Source organism: Lethenteron reissneri, chromosome 52 (genome assembly GCF_015708825.2).
Source record: "Lethenteron reissneri isolate LAM-NWPU_2019-01 chromosome 52, ASM1570882v1, whole genome shotgun sequence".
NCBI classification, from domain to species: Eukaryota; Metazoa; Chordata; class Hyperoartia; order Petromyzontiformes; family Petromyzontidae; genus Lethenteron; species Lethenteron reissneri.
Genome location: NC_083830.1, coordinates 5,230,470 through 5,249,479, shown reverse-complemented (window position 1 = coordinate 5,249,479; position 19,010 = coordinate 5,230,470). Strand labels below are relative to the sequence as shown.

The 19,010-nt window shown below is 51.5% G+C and overlaps 2 protein-coding genes across 2 annotated transcripts in view; one reads left to right on the top strand and one right to left on the bottom strand.

Moving 5' to 3' along the window:
* Positions 1 to 19,010, top strand: part of LOC133355844 (cytochrome c oxidase subunit 4 isoform 1, mitochondrial-like) — a 554,855-nt gene that overhangs the window by 256,077 nt on the left and 279,768 nt on the right. The window lies entirely within an intron of this gene.
* The window catches only part of LOC133355800 (Wilms tumor protein 1-interacting protein homolog), a 70,877-nt gene that overhangs the window by 11,524 nt on the left and 40,343 nt on the right, over positions 1 to 19,010 (bottom strand). The window contains exons 4-7 of the mRNA XM_061573171.1: positions 7,050 to 7,151; positions 3,017 to 3,084; positions 1,518 to 1,580; positions 828 to 958 (exon numbers count right to left, since the gene is read on the bottom strand). Coding sequence (XP_061429155.1) covers positions 828 to 958; positions 1,518 to 1,580; positions 3,017 to 3,084; positions 7,050 to 7,151 — 364 coding nt within the window. The remainder of the gene's footprint in view (positions 1 to 827; positions 959 to 1,517; positions 1,581 to 3,016; positions 3,085 to 7,049; positions 7,152 to 19,010) is intronic.

Sequence of the window (19,010 nt, the reverse complement as noted above, 5' to 3'; positions counted from 1 at the left end):
ACCACAGTGCAGGGCAACTTCTGATGCTTGTTCCGCGTAATGCCGAGTGCCTCTCACATGTCATTCGAAACTTGGTATTTTTCCCGGCCTCAATTATTTTGCCGTTACGATAGGGATTTTTGTTTTTCCCCTCATCGTTTACGCATTCGAAAAGAACGTCCGGCGATAGTTTTGTAACGTTCTTTACGTGTATTTTTAACAACCATTTTTTAAATAACCAACAAATGGGGGCCAACTGTACCACGCAGAGGCGTAGGGCAGCCCAGCTGCAGTCAACCGATCGGCGTTATTCTTTACTTTGAAAAAATTCCCGTGGAAATCGATCACCCCCCCCTTCGGTCATTGACCGTTTAACAACCCTAGGAGAGACAAAGGCGGCCGGGCGTGGTGCTGGCCAGACCTTCATAGGTGTGTGCTAACAACACTTGCCCCAAAAGTCTGTTCAGGCTATATGTCGGATCTTTGTACTCGTCTTTGTGTGGGGGAGCGGTAGTGTAGCGGTTAGCGCGCTGCGCTACGAACTCAGAGACCCCAGTTCCATTCCCGCGCATGGCCAACACCAGTGACGGTTATCTGAACCAGTCCTGCACCTCCCATAGGTCGACTCAGCTTCAAATGAATACCTGGTGTGGTGTGTAAAAAACATCGCCACTTGGGAGACAAAGGGCTTTGGTGTTGGCCACCTACCCCCTCATGTGCCGTGCCGGCCTTCATAGGTGCTACTCACTAACAGCACTTGCCCAAAAAGTCTGTTCGGGCTCTACGGGTGACCTTTGTCTTTGTGCGTGCTTGCGTGCGTGCAAGTGAGCGGTGCCGTGCGACGGTACTTGTGGTAGTCGCGCACGCAGTAGATCTTGTTCTCCACGTCCACGGTGAAGGGGACGCCGTCCAGGCACTTGTTGCAGACCACGCAGCGGAAGCAGCCCGGGTGGTACGACCGCCCCAGCGCCTGCAGGATCTGAGAGAGCACGAGGAGGAGGAGACGCAGAGCTCCCGTTACATCACCGCGGGGACACGCTGCACCGCACAGCCCGCGGGCCGGGAGAGGCTTTCCGATTGGCCCGCCGAAGCCACGGCCCCCGCCGGCAACGGCCGAGAGAGACGCGGTTTAGCCGAGGGGGTGGGTGGCCGGTTTGCCGAGGCGTGAAGATAGCGCAGATGAGCGCGAGATGGTAGCGCGATGAACAAGAGGGACGAGAGAGAGTGGCAGATCAGAGGGCCCGCGTGTACGGGGCAACCGCTGTGGTAACAAACGCGAGCGAAACGTCCTGCGGCTGCCTTGGGCTGCGGTCGTCCCTTGTGGCAGAGCTGCTTGGCTCAAAGGGGCCTTTGCCATTGACAATCTAAACCGATCCTGGGTACCGGGTTCACCAACATTTCCCGCGGCCAAGAGGCGTCTTGGGGAGGCCTTTATCCAGCGGGGGGGGGGGGGGGGAACAGAATAGCTGTGACTGCAGTGGCGGTTGTTCGCTACGAGGAGCAGTACACCGGCGACCGAGGGCCCGCGCCCCGCGTACCATCTCCATGATGAGGTGTCCGCAGCCGTAGCACTTTTCCGCGCTCTGCTGGAAGCCCGAGTACTGTGGGAATAAAGCACAAGGAGATCGTTCAACTACGAAGCGGCGAGTCGACGCGGTTTCCCGCGTCGCTGGGCGCGGGGGACCGGCGCCTGTTTCCGGTTTTACAGCCCTGGCTCAGCGACAGAAATTCACATCCCCGTTGTGTGTGGGAGGCGGTCCATCCGCACGAGGATCGTTGTCAACGTGCCACAAAGTAGTACGCACTGTAGCGGCCACAGAGGGATGAGTCGACCTCTGACCTGGATTTCGATCGCAGCCTCTGGTGCACCACCCAGCCAGGTTTTGTCATTATGATAATAGTACAGGCAGAGCCGTCCCTAGGGAGGGCGGCGGATCGGGGCAACTGCCCCGGGCCCGCCGCATTGGGGGGCCACGCGCTTTGACGTCACGGTGTCAGATGTAAAAGAGTAAGGTGATACCATCACCTCATTCAATTTAAGACCGGAAACAGGAATACTTCTTAACAATTCTGGCAAATACGCCTGATGAGGCTGGTTGTAATCACCAGAGAAACATCGCAAGTACTCAAACTAAATAGTACATTTTTTTACGTGACAAACCCTTCCTAACTGGCTGTGTCTGGGGCGGCGGTGGTGGTGCGGTCACGTCGCTAAAGTTCTCTTGCGGTGTCTTTAAAAACAACGGCGCTGCTACGCCTCGCTAGTGATAAAATGTAACACCGAACCGCTCGCTCGTTCAAGTGATTCAGCACCGAACGGGAGACGTCTCTGTATGGGGAAAGGGGTTTCAGGCGACGTGTCTCTGCGATGCACGCGGCGGCATTCGCCACCGCACTGTGTTCTCACGACGACGCCTGCCCACCTCCTCCGCGATGACGACACGCGCCAGTTTCATCTCCCGCCCGGGCTGCACACGCGTCGTTTTCCCCTCTCCGACCACGCATCCCTTCCCCGCCCCGCGGATTGCTCAATTCCCCGTCAAACAGAAACCGATTTGTCGAACGGGGAAGACACGGCAACAGCGTGTCTTGCGCATCAAATAATACCCGCGTGATCCTGATTGCGTCGAGCGGTGGAAAATTTAAGGCGGTTGTCACGCCGAACCTGTGAACCGGGTGGGACCTGGGTTCGACTCCCGGCCATGTCTGTAACATCGGCGGCGGGCGAGGGATATCTGAACCAGTCCCACCCACCGATTCGCCAACCCGCATTGACCGGCGTGGGGAAGTATGGTCAAACAACACCCCCCAATCATCAACACAGACAAAATGGATCCAATATTTTACTATTATGATAATCGAATAACCCTACCACTGCATAACTATTAACTATTGTTTATTTTACCAGTTAAAGCCCTCTGAGCTATGTAGCTCTCATAAGCGACCTCGCCACAAATGATAGCTCAACGAAGTGGTCTATCGTGTGGACATTTAGAGCTGCCAAATACGCGCACGTTGATTCTAAATGTGTTCTTACCAGATAGTCTTCCTCGCAGTATATTTTTCCAGTCACGTTGTAGAAGGCCTTTCCCCGGAGTGTCCGACCTGAATCAAACGAAAAATCAGAACACGTGTGAAGTTGTTACCAGGTGTGGGGGAGAAAACGTGACACAATAAAAACGATGCGGTCAAACCTCGGCATAACATCTCAAGGAACCGGAAACATCGCTCGGTGTTTCACTAATTAAGATTGTATTTACAAAACGAAATAGGAAATAAACGTGAAACGAATGTGGTAGGTGTCGAGTATGGAATTTAACACGTGCTGTTGATATTTTTTGTTACGTTTCTTGTCCGATCTCTCCCGCACCTCCATTAACACGGTTGGCTACGTACGGTGCGAAAGATGTTCAACATACATACATATGTATGGTAATTTATAGATTATTAGATAATTAGTTAAGGTATGCTCGGCATCCTCCCACCATAAAGGGAAAGGCTCTCTCTGACCAAGTATTCCGAGTTTCAATAAGGTTTTAACGTATTTTTGCGCCGTTAATATGAAGAGAACACGCTTTCAACGTGTCCAACAGGAGGTGCCACTTGACCAGTCGCTGTGTTAATTTCCCATGGGAAATAAATCCAGGCGAATATGAATGTTCTAGGGAATATACGCAGACCAATTCAGTGCTTCTTACAAATGTTGTTTGCCTGATGAATGTCGTACAAGCTTTCACATGAATAAGTGCCAATTAATTATTGTAGTCAGTATATTTTAATATTTTAACTAGAGATGTGTTCATGATTTTTGGATGAAAGGTTTGAAAATCGCACCTAGATATGAAGTATTGGATGATACGGAAAAAAAACTATTTGTTTCAGATTTATCCCAAAGTATGATGTCACAGGAAATTATGTCACTTATATGATGTCACTTCCGTGCTTTTCCGCCATAATTGGGGTCGTGTGCCAGTGACTTTTCTTAGTGAGAAGCGAAGTTAAATAAAATTTATCGCGTAATGAAAATGATCCAAAATCTGAACATGTCCTTAAAAATCCAACATCTGAAATTTTTTCATCGGAAACCCATCCCTATTAAGTATCATTGACAACCACGCGGAAACTTGGAAAAAACAGTGAATCATAGGGCAGGAACTAATTTATGAAATTACGTAACTTTTGATTCAAATCTGTCTTCAAAGCACAAGGTTTTAAAATGATCCTAAGATGTCGACAATATTTCCCTCGAGTATATCCTCAAAATTATTTCTGCGTATAACCTACGGCATGCTTCCCAGGAATCGCTATAGCCGTAAACAATTACAATTTATATCACAAACACCCATAAGGATTCATTCATCAATGTGCCTCGACTCAAGGTTTAGGAAGTTGGCAAAGGCTTTTAGATTTTTTTTTGACCACCAGTTAAAGTGGGAATGTGAATGCGCATTGCCCAGCCAAGGCATCAACAGCAGCCACTGCTGCTTCAGTGGCTCCCTAATACTGTATCGGAAGGAGACGTGCAAAATCAATGCATGACCTCCCAAGATCTGCTTTTACAACACAAATTAGTTGGCGACGCGTCTGCGTTGTCATTATTGCACATTAACACAACAGAAAAACTCAACAAATTCGTCTACAACAACTTTGAGGCCTTAAAAAGATTAAATATAATGGCCGACGTTTCGGCCAGTGTCTCTCTTCATCATTATACATGTGCGTGTTTTTCTGTTTAAGGTCAGTGTTGCTGATCAATGTGTCGAGTGTTTTGCTCCAATTACACTAATCCTAGCATCTTCTCTTGAGGTCACCGACCACAATGGGTGCCCACTCCCGTGGATTTATCAGTGAGCTGTCCCCCCCCTCCACCGCCCCTGCTTGCCTTGCGTAACACCGAAACAAAATGTGCGATGGATTCCTCCAATGCTTCGGTATCATTTTTTTGGAGTTCACAATTGGTTCACCGCTTGTGTGGTCGATGCCCCGGTCGGTGCTTCGTGCCGTCGAATTTGCACTGTGCGGTCCCTCGCCAATTTACCATCCCTCCACCCACTCAAGTCCGTGCGTTCCGTGAAGGGGGTACGCATTCGCTGCCAATCGACGAGTCGTCAGGACGCATCAGTTCGCTCTCGCGCGCCGTGCAACGTGAAACAAAAAAAAACTCACAGAGGAGGAGAAGGAGGGCGTTCCTCACAGAGAAGAGAAAGAATGAAAACGTGCCAAGCGATTTGGTAGCCTCGGGGAGTTCCTTTCACTCACAGCATTCTCCCCCCCTTGATCTCCGTAATGTGCAGGGCGCACCGGTGGCGAGATGTTAACTCCCTCGGCTGGTATGCAGGAGGTCGTGGGTTTGATCCAGACCCCAACACATGTTGTATATTTGGAGTCTGCGTCTCTCTTTTCTCTGTATCCCCGTGCTCGCATGGATTTTTCTTCGGGTCCTCCGGTTTCTCCCCCCCCCTCCCCCCATTTTAGAATCAACGACACACGTTTAGAGTACTTGGCTGCTATCAATGTCCACGCATTTGTGATGGCCAGGTCGCTTCTGAAAAAGAGCTACATAGAGCAGCTCAGTGGGGTCTAACCAAGTAAAACATATAGACGTATAAATAGTGGGCATCGTCGCTCGACTTGCATCCCGTCAGGAGGGATTTGAGTGCTCTGAGGTTTCCCCCCCCCTCATTCCCAGCCCTCATCCCCCAACACAAAACTAGTTTTGCTAGAAAAGTGCGGCTGAAAATGCTGTGCGGTATTCTCGACCAAAATCGGCTCACAATGCTGTTTTTTCTTTCTTTAAAAAACTTTCAAAGGTTTCAACGGTTTGAGTTTTTTGCACGATGGAGGCCGTGAAATGTTTTGACGGTCGCATTTCGAAAAAAAGCGGGCCAATCGAACGGAAGTCGCAAACGGGGTCGAGCACTTTTTTTTTGGCGGCCAGAGTTCGGCGCGAGGCGAACGCCGAGAAAAAGTTCCGCGCAAACACGCTCCTTTACCCCCCCCTCTGACGGGATTTTACGAGTTGGAATAAAAGATTGTGCAATTCACAAACAATAACTGGAAGAAAAAAAACTGTCGTTTTTTAAAGGTCCACTGTTAAAAAAAACTTCCTTGAAATGTGACGAATTTTTCAGTGTCGCTGCGTTGGCAGCGGCGCACAAGCACGATTAACGACAAAAAAGCAACGTGTCGATGCCCTCTGAAATGATAGCTCTGAAGGACAAGCGTTGAAGCCGATCCGCACGAATTATTTCTTGAATGGTGGCCCTTCGTCTGCCCGTCTGAGCCTCGGGCAATGACACCGAGCCCGTAGTCTGTTCTCGCAGCGGTGCCTTCAGGCGAACTCTCCGAAACCAAGGGGCTTAGCGAGTGAATGGGAACAGACACACGATACCTACGTTTTCTTGTCCTTCCCCACCCCCTATCCTCCCACCGCACCTCCGATTAGCACGGTCGGCTACGTAGGGTGCGAAAGAAGTCCAACGTGGGTACGTGCATGCGTGAACGAGGGCGGGGAGGGATCTCACTCGTGCGCACGCCTCCTCATTCATCACGCGACAACGCGAAGACTGACAACGGTGCTCGTAGGACGCGCGCCACGCGCCTACTTATCACTTGAATAAAATAATGATGACAGCCCCCTGTAAATCCACAGCTGAACGATGGCTCTCCCCCCCCCCCCCCCAAGAAAACAATCTCAAAAACGCACACGTGCCGGGAAAAGCGGCACGTCACCATTGCTCTCCGAGGCAACGTCGGCGGCGCTGTGGGGTGGTGGGGGGGGCGGCACTGCGCGGTGGTGGGGGGGGGGGGGCGGCGCTGTGTGGTGGTGGGGGGGGGGGGGCGGCGCTGTGGGGTGGTGGGGGGGGCGGCACTGCGCGGTGGTGGGGGGGGGGGGCGCTGTGTGGTGGGGGGGGGGGGGCGGCGCTGTGTGGTGGTGGGGGGGGGGGGGGGCGCTGTGTGGTGGTGGGGGGGGCGGCGCTGTGGGGTGGTGGGGAGCACTGTGTGGTGATAGGAGGCAGCACTATGGGGTGGGGAGCAGTGAGCAGTGGGGCGGTGGGTGGGGGGCTTACCGCAGGAGCTGCAAGTGAAGCACGACGTGTGGTAGAGGTTGCCCATGGCTTGGCACGCCTGGCTGGAGCCGTACACCCCCTTGTTGCACTTGACGCACATGCCTGCGTCCGGCACAACGCACGACGGCAGCGCGCACGCAAAACAACAAGCGACGTCGTCATCATCGTCCGTCGCTCCATGAATAACGCCCACTCCCGTGTCCACAGGTCGGGAGGTTAACTACCTCGCCTGGTCTACAGGAGGTCGTGGGTTCGATCCCGACCCCGACGCCTTCTGTATATTTGGAGTTTGCGTGTCTCTCTCCCCGTGGTCGTGTGGATTCCTGTCCGGGTCCTCCAGTTGTTCCCTCCACGTTAAGAATCAACATCACGCGTTTAGAGTATTTGGCTGCTATAAATTTCCACATCATTTAGCTATCATTTGTGACAGCCAGGTCACTATACAGCTCAGCGGGCCTTACCTGGTAAAATAAAATAAAACGTTTCAACCTGGGGCTGCTCACGGACCATCACCACACCTCCTATTAGCACGGTTGGCTACATACAGTGTGAAAAAAGTTCAACATACAAACACACACACACGCACATACATCCTCTCATTTGATCGCCAGGCAATGCCAGGATGTTGACAGGAAGCAAAAATGACTCGCGAGCATGCGGTGGGCCATACCCCGCATTGTTGCGCCACTTGTTAACGTCGCAACTCTACCTCCAAACGACAACGACAACAACTTTTATAACGCCGCCTTTCACCGAAGGACCACAGAGCGCTGTAGGCGTGGAAATGTCAACACTCCAGAAAAATACAAATAAACTCAGAATGCACCAGACCAGACAAGACTCGGCAATTCGGGTGAAGAGATCGCACCGCGTCGTCGCTCGAGGTTCCCCGCAAAGGACCCGATGGCGTGAAGGGGAGGTCTCAACGGTGGCCCCCCCCCACTCCCCCCCCCCGCCCCCCACCAAGGCTCACGGACATGGCTGGGGAGGGCACCCCCAGGGCCCCCCCTACGAAAACTATCCAAACACCTTCGCCTGGTTATTATCTAAAATCTGCATCTCAAATATCGGATCGTCACAATATTTAGGTGAAATCGCAATTGTGGCAACGGGCTTTTCCTTTTTCTTCTTACCAAAAGTTTTTCAATGTTGGACCGTGGGCCTGCCCTGCGATTTTAATGGAGCCACGTGGAATTCCTCAATTTTTTCACGGAAATGGCAACCGCTGCGTTACGTAAGGAGCGAGAGGCGCCAGCGTCCGCGTGCTCAGCCAGGGCATCTCCATGGATGGTCCCCCCCCCCCAGGAAGGTTTCACTCCCCCCCCCCCCCCCCCACTATCGTTCCCACGTTGCAGTATTTTTTTAAATGTGAAATAGCCAGGACAGCCAGTCCCCGTGTTAGGTTCACATTGGATCGCATAGCGGTCGGCAGACCAAAATAACAAGGAGCCATTTTTTTTTTTCAATTCGCTCACAACAAAATAAATACGACAAGAGCCGCAATTGCAGCGTGAATACGAGACGGTGGGCCCTTGATAAATAACGCCACGAAAGTAGTCCTTCAAAGAGCCGCATGAAGCTCCGAGGTCGCGGGTTGCCGGCCCCTGGGCTAGCATAACCTGACAGCGTGCACGTTTTATTATCTGCGATAATCTGTTCGTACAACTTGTTATTATTTTAATGGTTGTTGTTGTTAGGATCGCACATTTGCGATGGTGCGATGCTGCAGTGTGTAATCCCCGCTTCAGTAATTTGCAAGTCAAATTTGTCAGTATTTGTGAATGTTTGGTCCAATGATAAAAATTTCTTTTTAAGCTTTTAGCTATGGGAGGAAAGACCGGGGCACTCAGAGGGAACCCACGTCGAACAGGTTGAGAACGTACAAGCTCCACACGCAATGGCACCCGAGTCAGGAAGCGAATCCAGGTGCTTGTTGCTGTGAGGCTCGACTATTAACAATGCGTTGCCACCCTTTTAAAGACAGTGGCCGCCCAGTCATCACCTCCTTTCCATCCCCGCACCTCCGATTAGCAAGGTCGGCTACGTGCAGTGCGAAAGAAATTCAACGTACGTACATACATACTCCCGAAGGCTGGAAACCCCCAGCACAAGCCACACCCAGTTTTACTTGGCTGATTGTGTCAATGATGTCACCAAGCCCCGCCCACATCACATTTCATCCAGGTGCACACGTGCCAACAGACGTTACACTTTTTCCCCCCCCCAAATGTTATCCGATTAGCCGAGTAATATCATCGGCAATCAGGAGGGTATTTGATTACTCTACTTCATAAAATATAGGACATCCCAACTCGACGGTTGATTTCGCGGCATGTTTATCTTGAGCTGCTCCGCCATCTAGGAGGCGAGCGAATCGTAGAGATTTGCCAAGTCAGCAGATGGCAGTGCATCAAAGGTCGGTTCGTCAACCCCGTCCATAGTGCGCAGTATTCATAACTGGAGAATATTTAATGACGGGGGGTGCGAGGCATGCGGGGACGATGCGGTGGAGCAGGCTCGTTCGTCACCATGCGACCGGTAAAAAGCAGCTTTGGTTGTGAGAAGGCGCACACGTACGTTTACACGCGTCCCTCGCAACAATCCCTGGGGCTGGAGGTGTGGAGTAACAGATGTGAACAATAGAAGTTGTTTCTATCGCTTGGGTCGTACAAACCCATTTCCCACATGCGTCATCACCACCCCCGCTCGGAACCTATTCACCGACACGACCATTCCCGCTCGGATGCGCTCTCAGCCTGGTTTCTGCCAGGCAGAAATATTTAGTGACGGAAATTCCACATTTATATGGCAGGGGTCACTCTCACCGTAGGAGAAAATTCCCACGAAGCGCTCGTCATTTTATATCCACCAGGGATGCATGGATGGTTCGAGTTGGTCCCCGATGGGCAATTGATCTTGTCGCTGGTGTGAACGCAAAGGCGTTCCACGCAACCACAATCAACAACGATTATCGCCGCACATCACGCGAGAACATGCCAAGTAACACCGACCCAAACATTCCCATGAACTCCGCCTGAACGGCGCACGTCACGGGAACTTTCCTGAAAACTGTTGTCTCCATGAGGACCGAGTGCAAACAGCTGTGGAGCATTTGTACCGATGTTCGGCGAAATGTGAACACTCCTTGGCAGAGGCCAGCATTCTCCAATGCCGGTGGGGAGGTCCCCCACGACTACGAGCAGTGGGGGAGGTGAAATGCTCCGTTAACCCCTTCTCCCCGTTCCAAGACGTCCTGCAGGCTGTGGGGGGGGGGGGGGGGGGGGGGGGGGGGGTGTGTCCCCGTCCACCGCTGAATCTCGGGAAGGTGCAAGAGGCCCGGCTCAGCGCCGCTGTTTTTAAAGACGTCGTTACTCACCACGGAGAAGCGTTGCGACACGACCGCGGCAAACTCTGCGACAGCCGGCGCCAAACTTTGCCACACGCCCTGCCCGCGTGGCCTTGTGAGGGAGCCTCAGTACTGACTTTACCGAAAGAACCAAAGAGTATGGATCCTTGCAGTAACGAAAACTTCAAATCCAGAACTGACGAAGTCATTTCATTTCAGTTTTCACTCCGGCGTGACGTGCACGCGCACGTCGTCGGAAACGGAATCGGAAGAGACAAACCGATGACGTGCACGCACGCCACCACTATTTACCGTGCACGCGTAACGTCGTCGGAAGGGCAAAGGGTGACGTGAACCAGGCTCGTCCCTCTCAGCTCCACCGCCTGAGTAACGGCGCTGCCGTGACGCGCACGGCTCACACCCAAAGTGTGCTTTGAACGCATTGTCGAGCGGCGTGAATTTTACGTGAGCCGCGAACCGTACTCTCCGGATATATAAGACGCTCCGGAAAATTATGACGCAACGCCACCACTCCACCTCACCGCCCCCTCATACTGGGGAAGCGAGAATCGAGGTGTAAAATGTAAAGTTGTGCAATCTAGATTGGACGCTGGCGGAAGAAAATTACCGTGGTTTATAAAGTGGGACCATACGGTACTAAAACGGAGTGCAGCATTCCACAAGACGGTGATGAATGCTCCGCTTTGTATATGAGGAGAGACGGTTTATGGAAGATTATTACAGACAGACTGCTTAAAACACATCTGGAGCTATGTACTTTCAAATCTCGATTGAAAACTCACGTCTTTAAAACCGCTTTGTGCGTTTAGTTTGTTGTCCTTTCCACCGCACCTCCGATGAGCACGGGTGACTATGTACGGTGTGAAAGAAGTTCAACATAAACACATAACATGGGGAGAGATAGTTTCCTCTGGCAGGCTGGTGGCAGTTCCCCCTGACTGGTAATGTACTGGTAGACTGAAATTCGGCCACGTGGTAGATTTAGGCTAAAATTATTGCCATTTAGCCTCTGCCGTCTTCCGGATTATAAGACGAACCACCCAGTGTCTGTCTCTACAACATTGGAACCTCCTTTGCCAGTAGAAAAATATGATCATTGGTTTTTTACCCTTTTATCTGGCAACAAAACTGACACTTTTTTTACAAGGAGTCATGTTTGCATTGACCACAATACCTGCGGTCGGAATACAAACAAAAAACACAACTCTGATAATGTATACACCGTCCTTGAAATTGATTGGTCCACACCCGAGACAGCTTTGCTTAGAGCCTAGTCTCACATGGTGTTGGACCAGATGACGCCAAAAGGCGCAAAACTCAAAGACAATGCACAATCAGAGTATGAGAGCTCGTGTCAGTTTTGTTGCCAGATAAAAGGGTTAAAAAAACAATTATCACCCAGTGTCTTTATAAACCAGAGAATACGCTAACCAACAAAACCCCGCTCACATTGGTACACACCGAGGCAGGCGGGGAGACACGAGCAAATAGCGAGGGCAAATGATGAAGCCGTGAAATGAGGCCACGTGGGACTGGGAGGGATCGCGCAGCTCCTGGGAAAGACGTAAAAGAACACGGCGCCCCACAATTGTTAGGCCCTCGTCCAGCGGTGAACTGGTAACGGACGGCTACGGTTGCGCACAGAGCCAATTTGTTCAGAGTTAAATCGTCCGCGATTACTGTTATTATAATGTCCCTTGTTAATCAAGAAACGGTTCACCAAGTCTCGGAGGGGCAGTGGGGAGGGGTGGGGGCCTCTTTCCGGGAGGGGTCCCTGCATCGGCGTGTTCGGCTGAACCCTGACCCCTCCTTAAGTGAACCTGCTGTGCTTGCACGCGGAAAGGAAACCGGAGAGAGATATTTAAGAAATGCAAAGGCGCTGCCCTGCAATTGCTCGGTCATGCCACCGCTGGCGAAAGGACCTCCAACTACAGAGAGCTCTACAAACTATAGACTGCTATAAACTATTTCTTATTTTACCAGGTAAGGCCCACTTAGCTCTTTTTCAGAAGCGACCTGGCCACAAATGATCACTCAATGAAGTGGCTTATCGCGTTGAAATTTATAGCAGCCAAGTACTCAAAACGCGCATTGATTTGAAATGTGGGGAGGAAAAGACCGGAGGACCGGGAGAAAACCCCACGCGACCACGGGGAGAATGTGCAAACTCCAAATATACAGCAGCAGGCGTAAGGATCGGGATCGAACCCACGACCTCCTGCATACCAGGCGAGGTAGTTAACATCTCGCCCCCGCGGTGCCCTAAAGAGCCCCCCTTTTTAAAAATTAATTTTCAGAAGGGCAGAGGGGGCGCACGTCAGGGGACCGCACTAAATGGCCACCAGGGGCCGTCAGTATTCCCTGCATTGCACGGGCGGCAATGGTCTGCCGCCAAGTAGGGGGCGCTGTTGCCATGCTGGTTTTAATCAATTACAAGTGAGGTCTCGGGGCACGCCAGAGGTCGCAACCGGGTACCCGATACCCGGCTACCCGTATCCGGCCGGGTGCAAGTACCCGTTTGCGACCCTGGTGCGGCCGGGTACGGGTAAGGAATCAAAACCCGTTTGCGACCTCTGGGGCACGCGGACCCGCTCATACGCCAATTCACACTCGCACCTTGGTATGACTCGGGACTTTCGCTGCACGCACGGCAGTCGGGTAACCACCCCACCCACCCACCCCGGCATCACGCGAACGTGAATTTGGCGGCGTGGTAACCGCATCGCCCGTGCAAGGAACGAGTCCACCCCCAGCTCGCACCTTTCGTATTTATCATGACACGGATGATGAGTGAATCGTTAACTGTACTGTACTTGATTAAACATCCATGTACATGTATGTACACTCACACACTCACACCGATACTCACTCACACACACCGATACTCACTCACACACACTGACACTCACTCACACACACTGACACTCACTCACAATCACACTGACACACACTCACACTCACTGACAATCACACTGACACACACTCACACACACTGACACTCACTCACACACAGTCACTCACTGACACTCACTCACACACAGTCACTCACTCACACTCACTCACACGCACTGACACTCACACAGACACTCACACTGACACACAGACACAAACAGACACACACAGTGACACACACACACTTGACACACACACACTGACACACACACACTTGACACACACACACTGACACAGACACACACACTGACACAGACACACACACAGACACACACACACACTGACACACACACACAGACAGACACACACACACTGACACACACACGGCGCTACGCTTCTTCCCATGACCCCGAACCACCGCCGCGACGAGCGGAAAACTCGCAGCCACTGCTCACTCGTCCAGTTCACCTAAGTTATGTTTGCGAAAATAAAATAATAATAAAAAAACGCGATCCACCGAGACATCCTTCCAACATCAGCAAAGCCTAACGGTTACAAAAAAAAATACATACGTACGTTCAGAAAAAAGAAGTAGTTTACAAAAGAATGTTTTATTGCATGGACACAAATTCTTCGGCTTATAACGAATATACACTTGTATGGTAATATGTGTTGTTATCCCAAAGAAGGGGGGGGGGGGAGTTCCTGTGCCTCTGAAGAATCTCGAAGATATCCCCCGGGTTGTCTGTACCCCCCCCAACCCGCCCCCCGCCCGCCATCACCCAGGACGGGTCGTGTACATGGGGCCTGGCGTAGATCCATGTGCGGCTGTTTTATTCTGGTCGCCCGGCGTTCTGCAGCGTGGGCCTTTGTTATTGTGAAGAGAAAAACAAATCTAATTAAAAAAAAAATATTTTAAAAAAATCTCGAAGATAGGTCGCGTTTTTTGAGCGCGATAAGATGGGTCCCGGTGGCTAGGATATGTTAACTACCTCGCCTGGTATACAGGAGGTCGTGGGTTCGATCCCAACCTTGACGCCTGCTGCTGTATATTTGGAGTTTGCGTGTCTCTCTCCCCGTGGTCGCGTGGATTTTTCTCCGGGTCCTCCCGGTTTTTCCCTCCGCATTTAGAATCAACATAAAAACACGTTTAGAGTATTTGACAAGCCACTGCGTTGAACTATCATTTGTGATAGCCAGGTCGCTTCTGAAAAAAGAGCTACAGAAGCTCAGCGGGACTTTACGTGGTCAAATAAAAAATAGTGAATAGCTTGTATTCTCGTCTGGGCAGAAGCAGCAGCAGCAGAAGCAGCAGCAGCAGAAGCAGCAGCAGCAGAAGCAAAAGAATAAGCAGAAGAAGAAGCAGCGGCAGAAGCAGCAGAAGCAGCAGGCAGGTCAGCAGAAAAATAAGCAGCAGCAGAAGAAGCAGCAGAAGAAACAGCAGGAGAAGAAACAGCAGAAGAAGCACCAGCAGAAGAAGAAACAGCAGAAGATGCAGCAGCAGCGGCAGAAGAAACAGCAGCAGAAGAAACAGCAGAAGATGCAGCAGCAGAAGAAGAAACAGCAGAAGATGCAGCAGCGGCAGAAGAAACAGCAGCAGAAGAAGAAACAGCAGAAGAAGAAACAGCAAAAGATGCAGCAGAAGCAGAAGCAGCGGAAGAAGAAGCAGCAGCAGAAGAAGAAACAGCAGAAGATGCAGCAGCAGAAGAAGAAACAGCAGAATATGCAGCAGCAGCAGAAGCAGAAGCAGCGGCAGAAGAAGCAGCAGAAGAAGAAACAGAAAAAGATGAAACAGCAGAAGAAGCAGCAGCAGCAGAAGCAGCGGCAGCAGAAGAAGAAACAGCAGAAGATGCAGCAGCGGCAGAAGCAGCGGCAGGCAGGTCAGCAGCAGCAGCAGCCTTGGCTGGCTGGCTGCATGTGAATGCGGTGGTCTCGTGGAATGCGGCTGGGGTTAGCCCCGTCAGGTGCAGGGCTGCACCCACACAATCCCGGCCCCGCCAGGGACAATGGGTCGCCTTGTTTCCGAGATTCTACACAAGAAAAAAAAACTCCGTGCAAACTCTCCCCCCCCCCACCCCAGGACCCATCCACCCACCCCCTTCTTCCTCCACCACTGCGACACCCCCCCCCCCCCCTGTTCTGTCTTCTCCTCCTCCTTCGCCTCTCTTCAGCAGCTTGCCACTACCCCAAAGCCACACCGACCTCGCCGACTCCCCCGACTACACACAAAGACAAAGATCCCCCGTATGGCCTTAACAGTGGGTTGGGGCAAGTGCTGTTCACGAGCACCTATGAAAGCCGGCACGGCACACGAGGGGGTTGGTTAGCCAGTACTACGCCCGGCCGCCTTTGTCTCCCTCGTGGCGATTATTTTCCACACCGCACTCGGTTACTCGTTTGAGGCTGAGTCGACCTAGGGGAGGCCCAGGTACCGGTTCAGATGATCGTCACTGGGTGTTGGCTCGTGAGCGGGAATGGAACTCGGGTCGCCGGGTTCGTACCGCAGCGCGCGAACCGCTACACTACCGCTCCCCCAAATTCGTACACACGCACACAAAGACGACAGCTCCACCCGTCCCCTATACGCAAACACAGGCGCGTACACACACGAGACCCACCGCGCACAAAGCAGCACACGCGGTGGCGTTAGTACGCGGGAGGCGAGCAGACACACACAGACACACACACACTCCCCTCCCACCCGAAGGTCAAACAAAGCGTGGAGCATGTACATGAGAATTCGGCAGTTTCAAATATACAACATGTGCAGTCACACACACACAGACGTACACACACACACGCGCGCGCGCTCGCAGGCAGACAACAAAAAACAACAACCCCACACGCACACACACAAAAAAACACACACACAGACACACATCCCCCCCCCTTCCACTAACTGCCACCCTATAAAGCTCTCAGCTTTTTCTGCCCAGCGACGGTGAAAGGAAGGGTCGGGCCGGGCCAAATTCCTGGCGTGCCTCTGCGCTGGAAAATCTCCGGTCCAACGCGTCTCCAACCCAACGGGGCAACTTTGCTCGCAAACTGGCTGCGAAATTTGGGTCACCCCCCCCCCATCTCTCTCTCTCTACCCCTCTCCTCGCTCTCTCCCTACCCTCCTCCTCGCCACCACCACCACCAACAACAACCACCACCAAACCCCCAGCAACGTCCGAACCCCATCCCCCACCCAAACAACACGAGCCCGAGCGGGCAACACGCACACGCACTAGCGGTAGGCAGCCGCTCACACCGCCCCCACCCCCAACACATCAGTTTCCGAGCTGCCTTTGAGAGTGGAAAAGCCTTCCCCGAGCCGTGCCGTGGTGGACGGACAATCGCATCGTTCCGCCAGAATCGGACACTATTTATACCGGGGGGGGAGGGGGGGGGGGATCTCACAAGCTGCGAAGCCCTTCGATTTAAAGCTTTCGTGACTGCAGCAGGGATTCATCTTCTTGGTTCTTTCGGTAAAGTCACGTAGAAGGAAAATAATAACAATAAAACATAATTAAATAATTCTCACGACATTTAGGCCACAACGCAAGCAGCCGTCCTCAGGTGAAGAACAGGTCTGTCGAGGAGACAGACCGAAACGTCGTGAGAATTATTTTATTATGTTTTATTTTTATTATTTTATTATTTTCCTTCTACGTGACTTTACCGAAAGAACCAAGAAGATGCGAAGCCCTTGTTCACGGGCATCCGCCCACCCGCCCACGTCCGGTATCTCGTCGCCGTCGCAGATAATTTGACGGTGAAAGACGCGCGGGCGATGGTGGTGGTGGTGGGTCGTGACCAGCGCAGGCGACACGGGGCAGCTGCCACGAGCTTACATCGCACGCGGTTTCTTGACCACTTCTGGGTGTAAATGTCCCCACACTGCCGATCCATATTGTGCGTCGGGGGGGGTGATTTTAATCCCCACGCGGTAGAATTGTCAGAATCGGAATATTCGTTTATACTGGGGGAAATCCGATGAGCTATGAAGCGTTTTTTCTCTCTCACATGTCCAGTAAATGTCTGTGGCCCAAGGGGAACATTCCCCCACCCCGTGTCAACTAAAAATTCGGCCACGTGGGTAGACTGAAATTCGGCGACGTGGGTAGATTTATGCCAAAATTATAGTCATTTATCCTCCGCCAAACCAAAACAAGGCTGTCAAGTTTCCGAAAATGTTCTCTAAGCGTGGCCAACGTATCAATGAAATTCGGACCGACACGGCTCCTCCTCTTCCTCCATTGGCTTCAGACTTTTTCGCGACCAGAATCTGAATATGTTTTGTATCTATACTGGAGCAATCCGATGAGCTATGAAGCTCTTTTTAAAATTCACAGATGGCCAATAAGGGGAAACGGGGTAAGGACGTTACAACACCAACACAATACAAATAAGTAATATTTGAAAAAACTGTTTTAAAAACACACTTTTATGAAATGTACTCGCAATGGAAGAACTCCACGACTCCAGGAAGTGGCCCCGAACCTTGCCAGAACGTAAGGGACCGTGGCTAATTACAGCCAACGTCAGTTGAGCGTGGACAATTAGACCCAAGCCGAAATATAACATATATGTTCAAAAATATGTTTTTTATTTTTATGATAGAATATAGTATTGTCATCAGTATGACTTAAGTATACCAAGTTTGCAGTCAATATCACATTGGGAAGTGGGTTAAAATTGAGTTACAAGATTTGAAGATACAACAACAGACATTGAGTTAAATGAAAGCGTGTAAAAACGCGATAGCAGCGCAAAGTACAAGAAAGGTAAACAAATCACCCAAGAACCTGCAAATAAAACTAACCCCTCCCCCATCCCACCCAGGCAAATCCTAAGTGAGGTATGATAAGTTGAACATCGGACACGGCGACGGCCATTCGCTCGAACTGCCTCGAGCTTGATCAGGCGGCGAGAGCTCGGGTAACTTGAGTTCGCTACCTATCAGAGGTCGCAAACGGGTTTTGATTCCTTACCCGTACCCGTACCCAGCCGCACCAGGGTCGCAATGGTTACCCGTACCCGGCTGGGTACGGGTAGCCGTTCCCTACCCGTACCCTACCCGAAATGAGTGACAAACGGCTACTCACCAGACTCATGGCCTACCCGTACCCGTACCCGGCCGCACCAGGGTCGCAAACGGCTACCTGTACCCGGCCGGGTACGGGTAGTCGGGTATCGGGTAGGGTACGGGTATCGGGTACCCGGTTGTGACCTCTGCTACCTATTCAAGTTCGCTGCCCTACCTACTTGTACCCCACCGTCCCCACTCGGTTGCAAAATTCTCTAAACTCACCCTCGCAGACATTTGCCAAACGTTGCCCACATTTGAAGGATTGGTTCAAGAGGACACTGGGCCGAATTCGACCATCGACTTAATAATGTAATAGCTGCTAATTATTCACAATTTCATATTTACAACAGCATTTAAAAAAAAAATCCCTACTGTACAGATTAATCCGAGTCACTTATGATGAACAATGAGGCACTTGTGATTGGCTGTGGCTCATCGGAATTCGGAAAATGTGACGTCAACTTTGTATGTATGTTGAGGCAACCTTGCAAATCGGAGGTGCAAGGGAAAGACAAACTAATACACAAAAAACTGTTCGAAAGAAATCACAGTGGATACAGATGTGATCTGTATCCACTGTGGGTGTATGGGTCTCTATGTGCGAGTCTGAGTCCGTGCGATCTGTGTC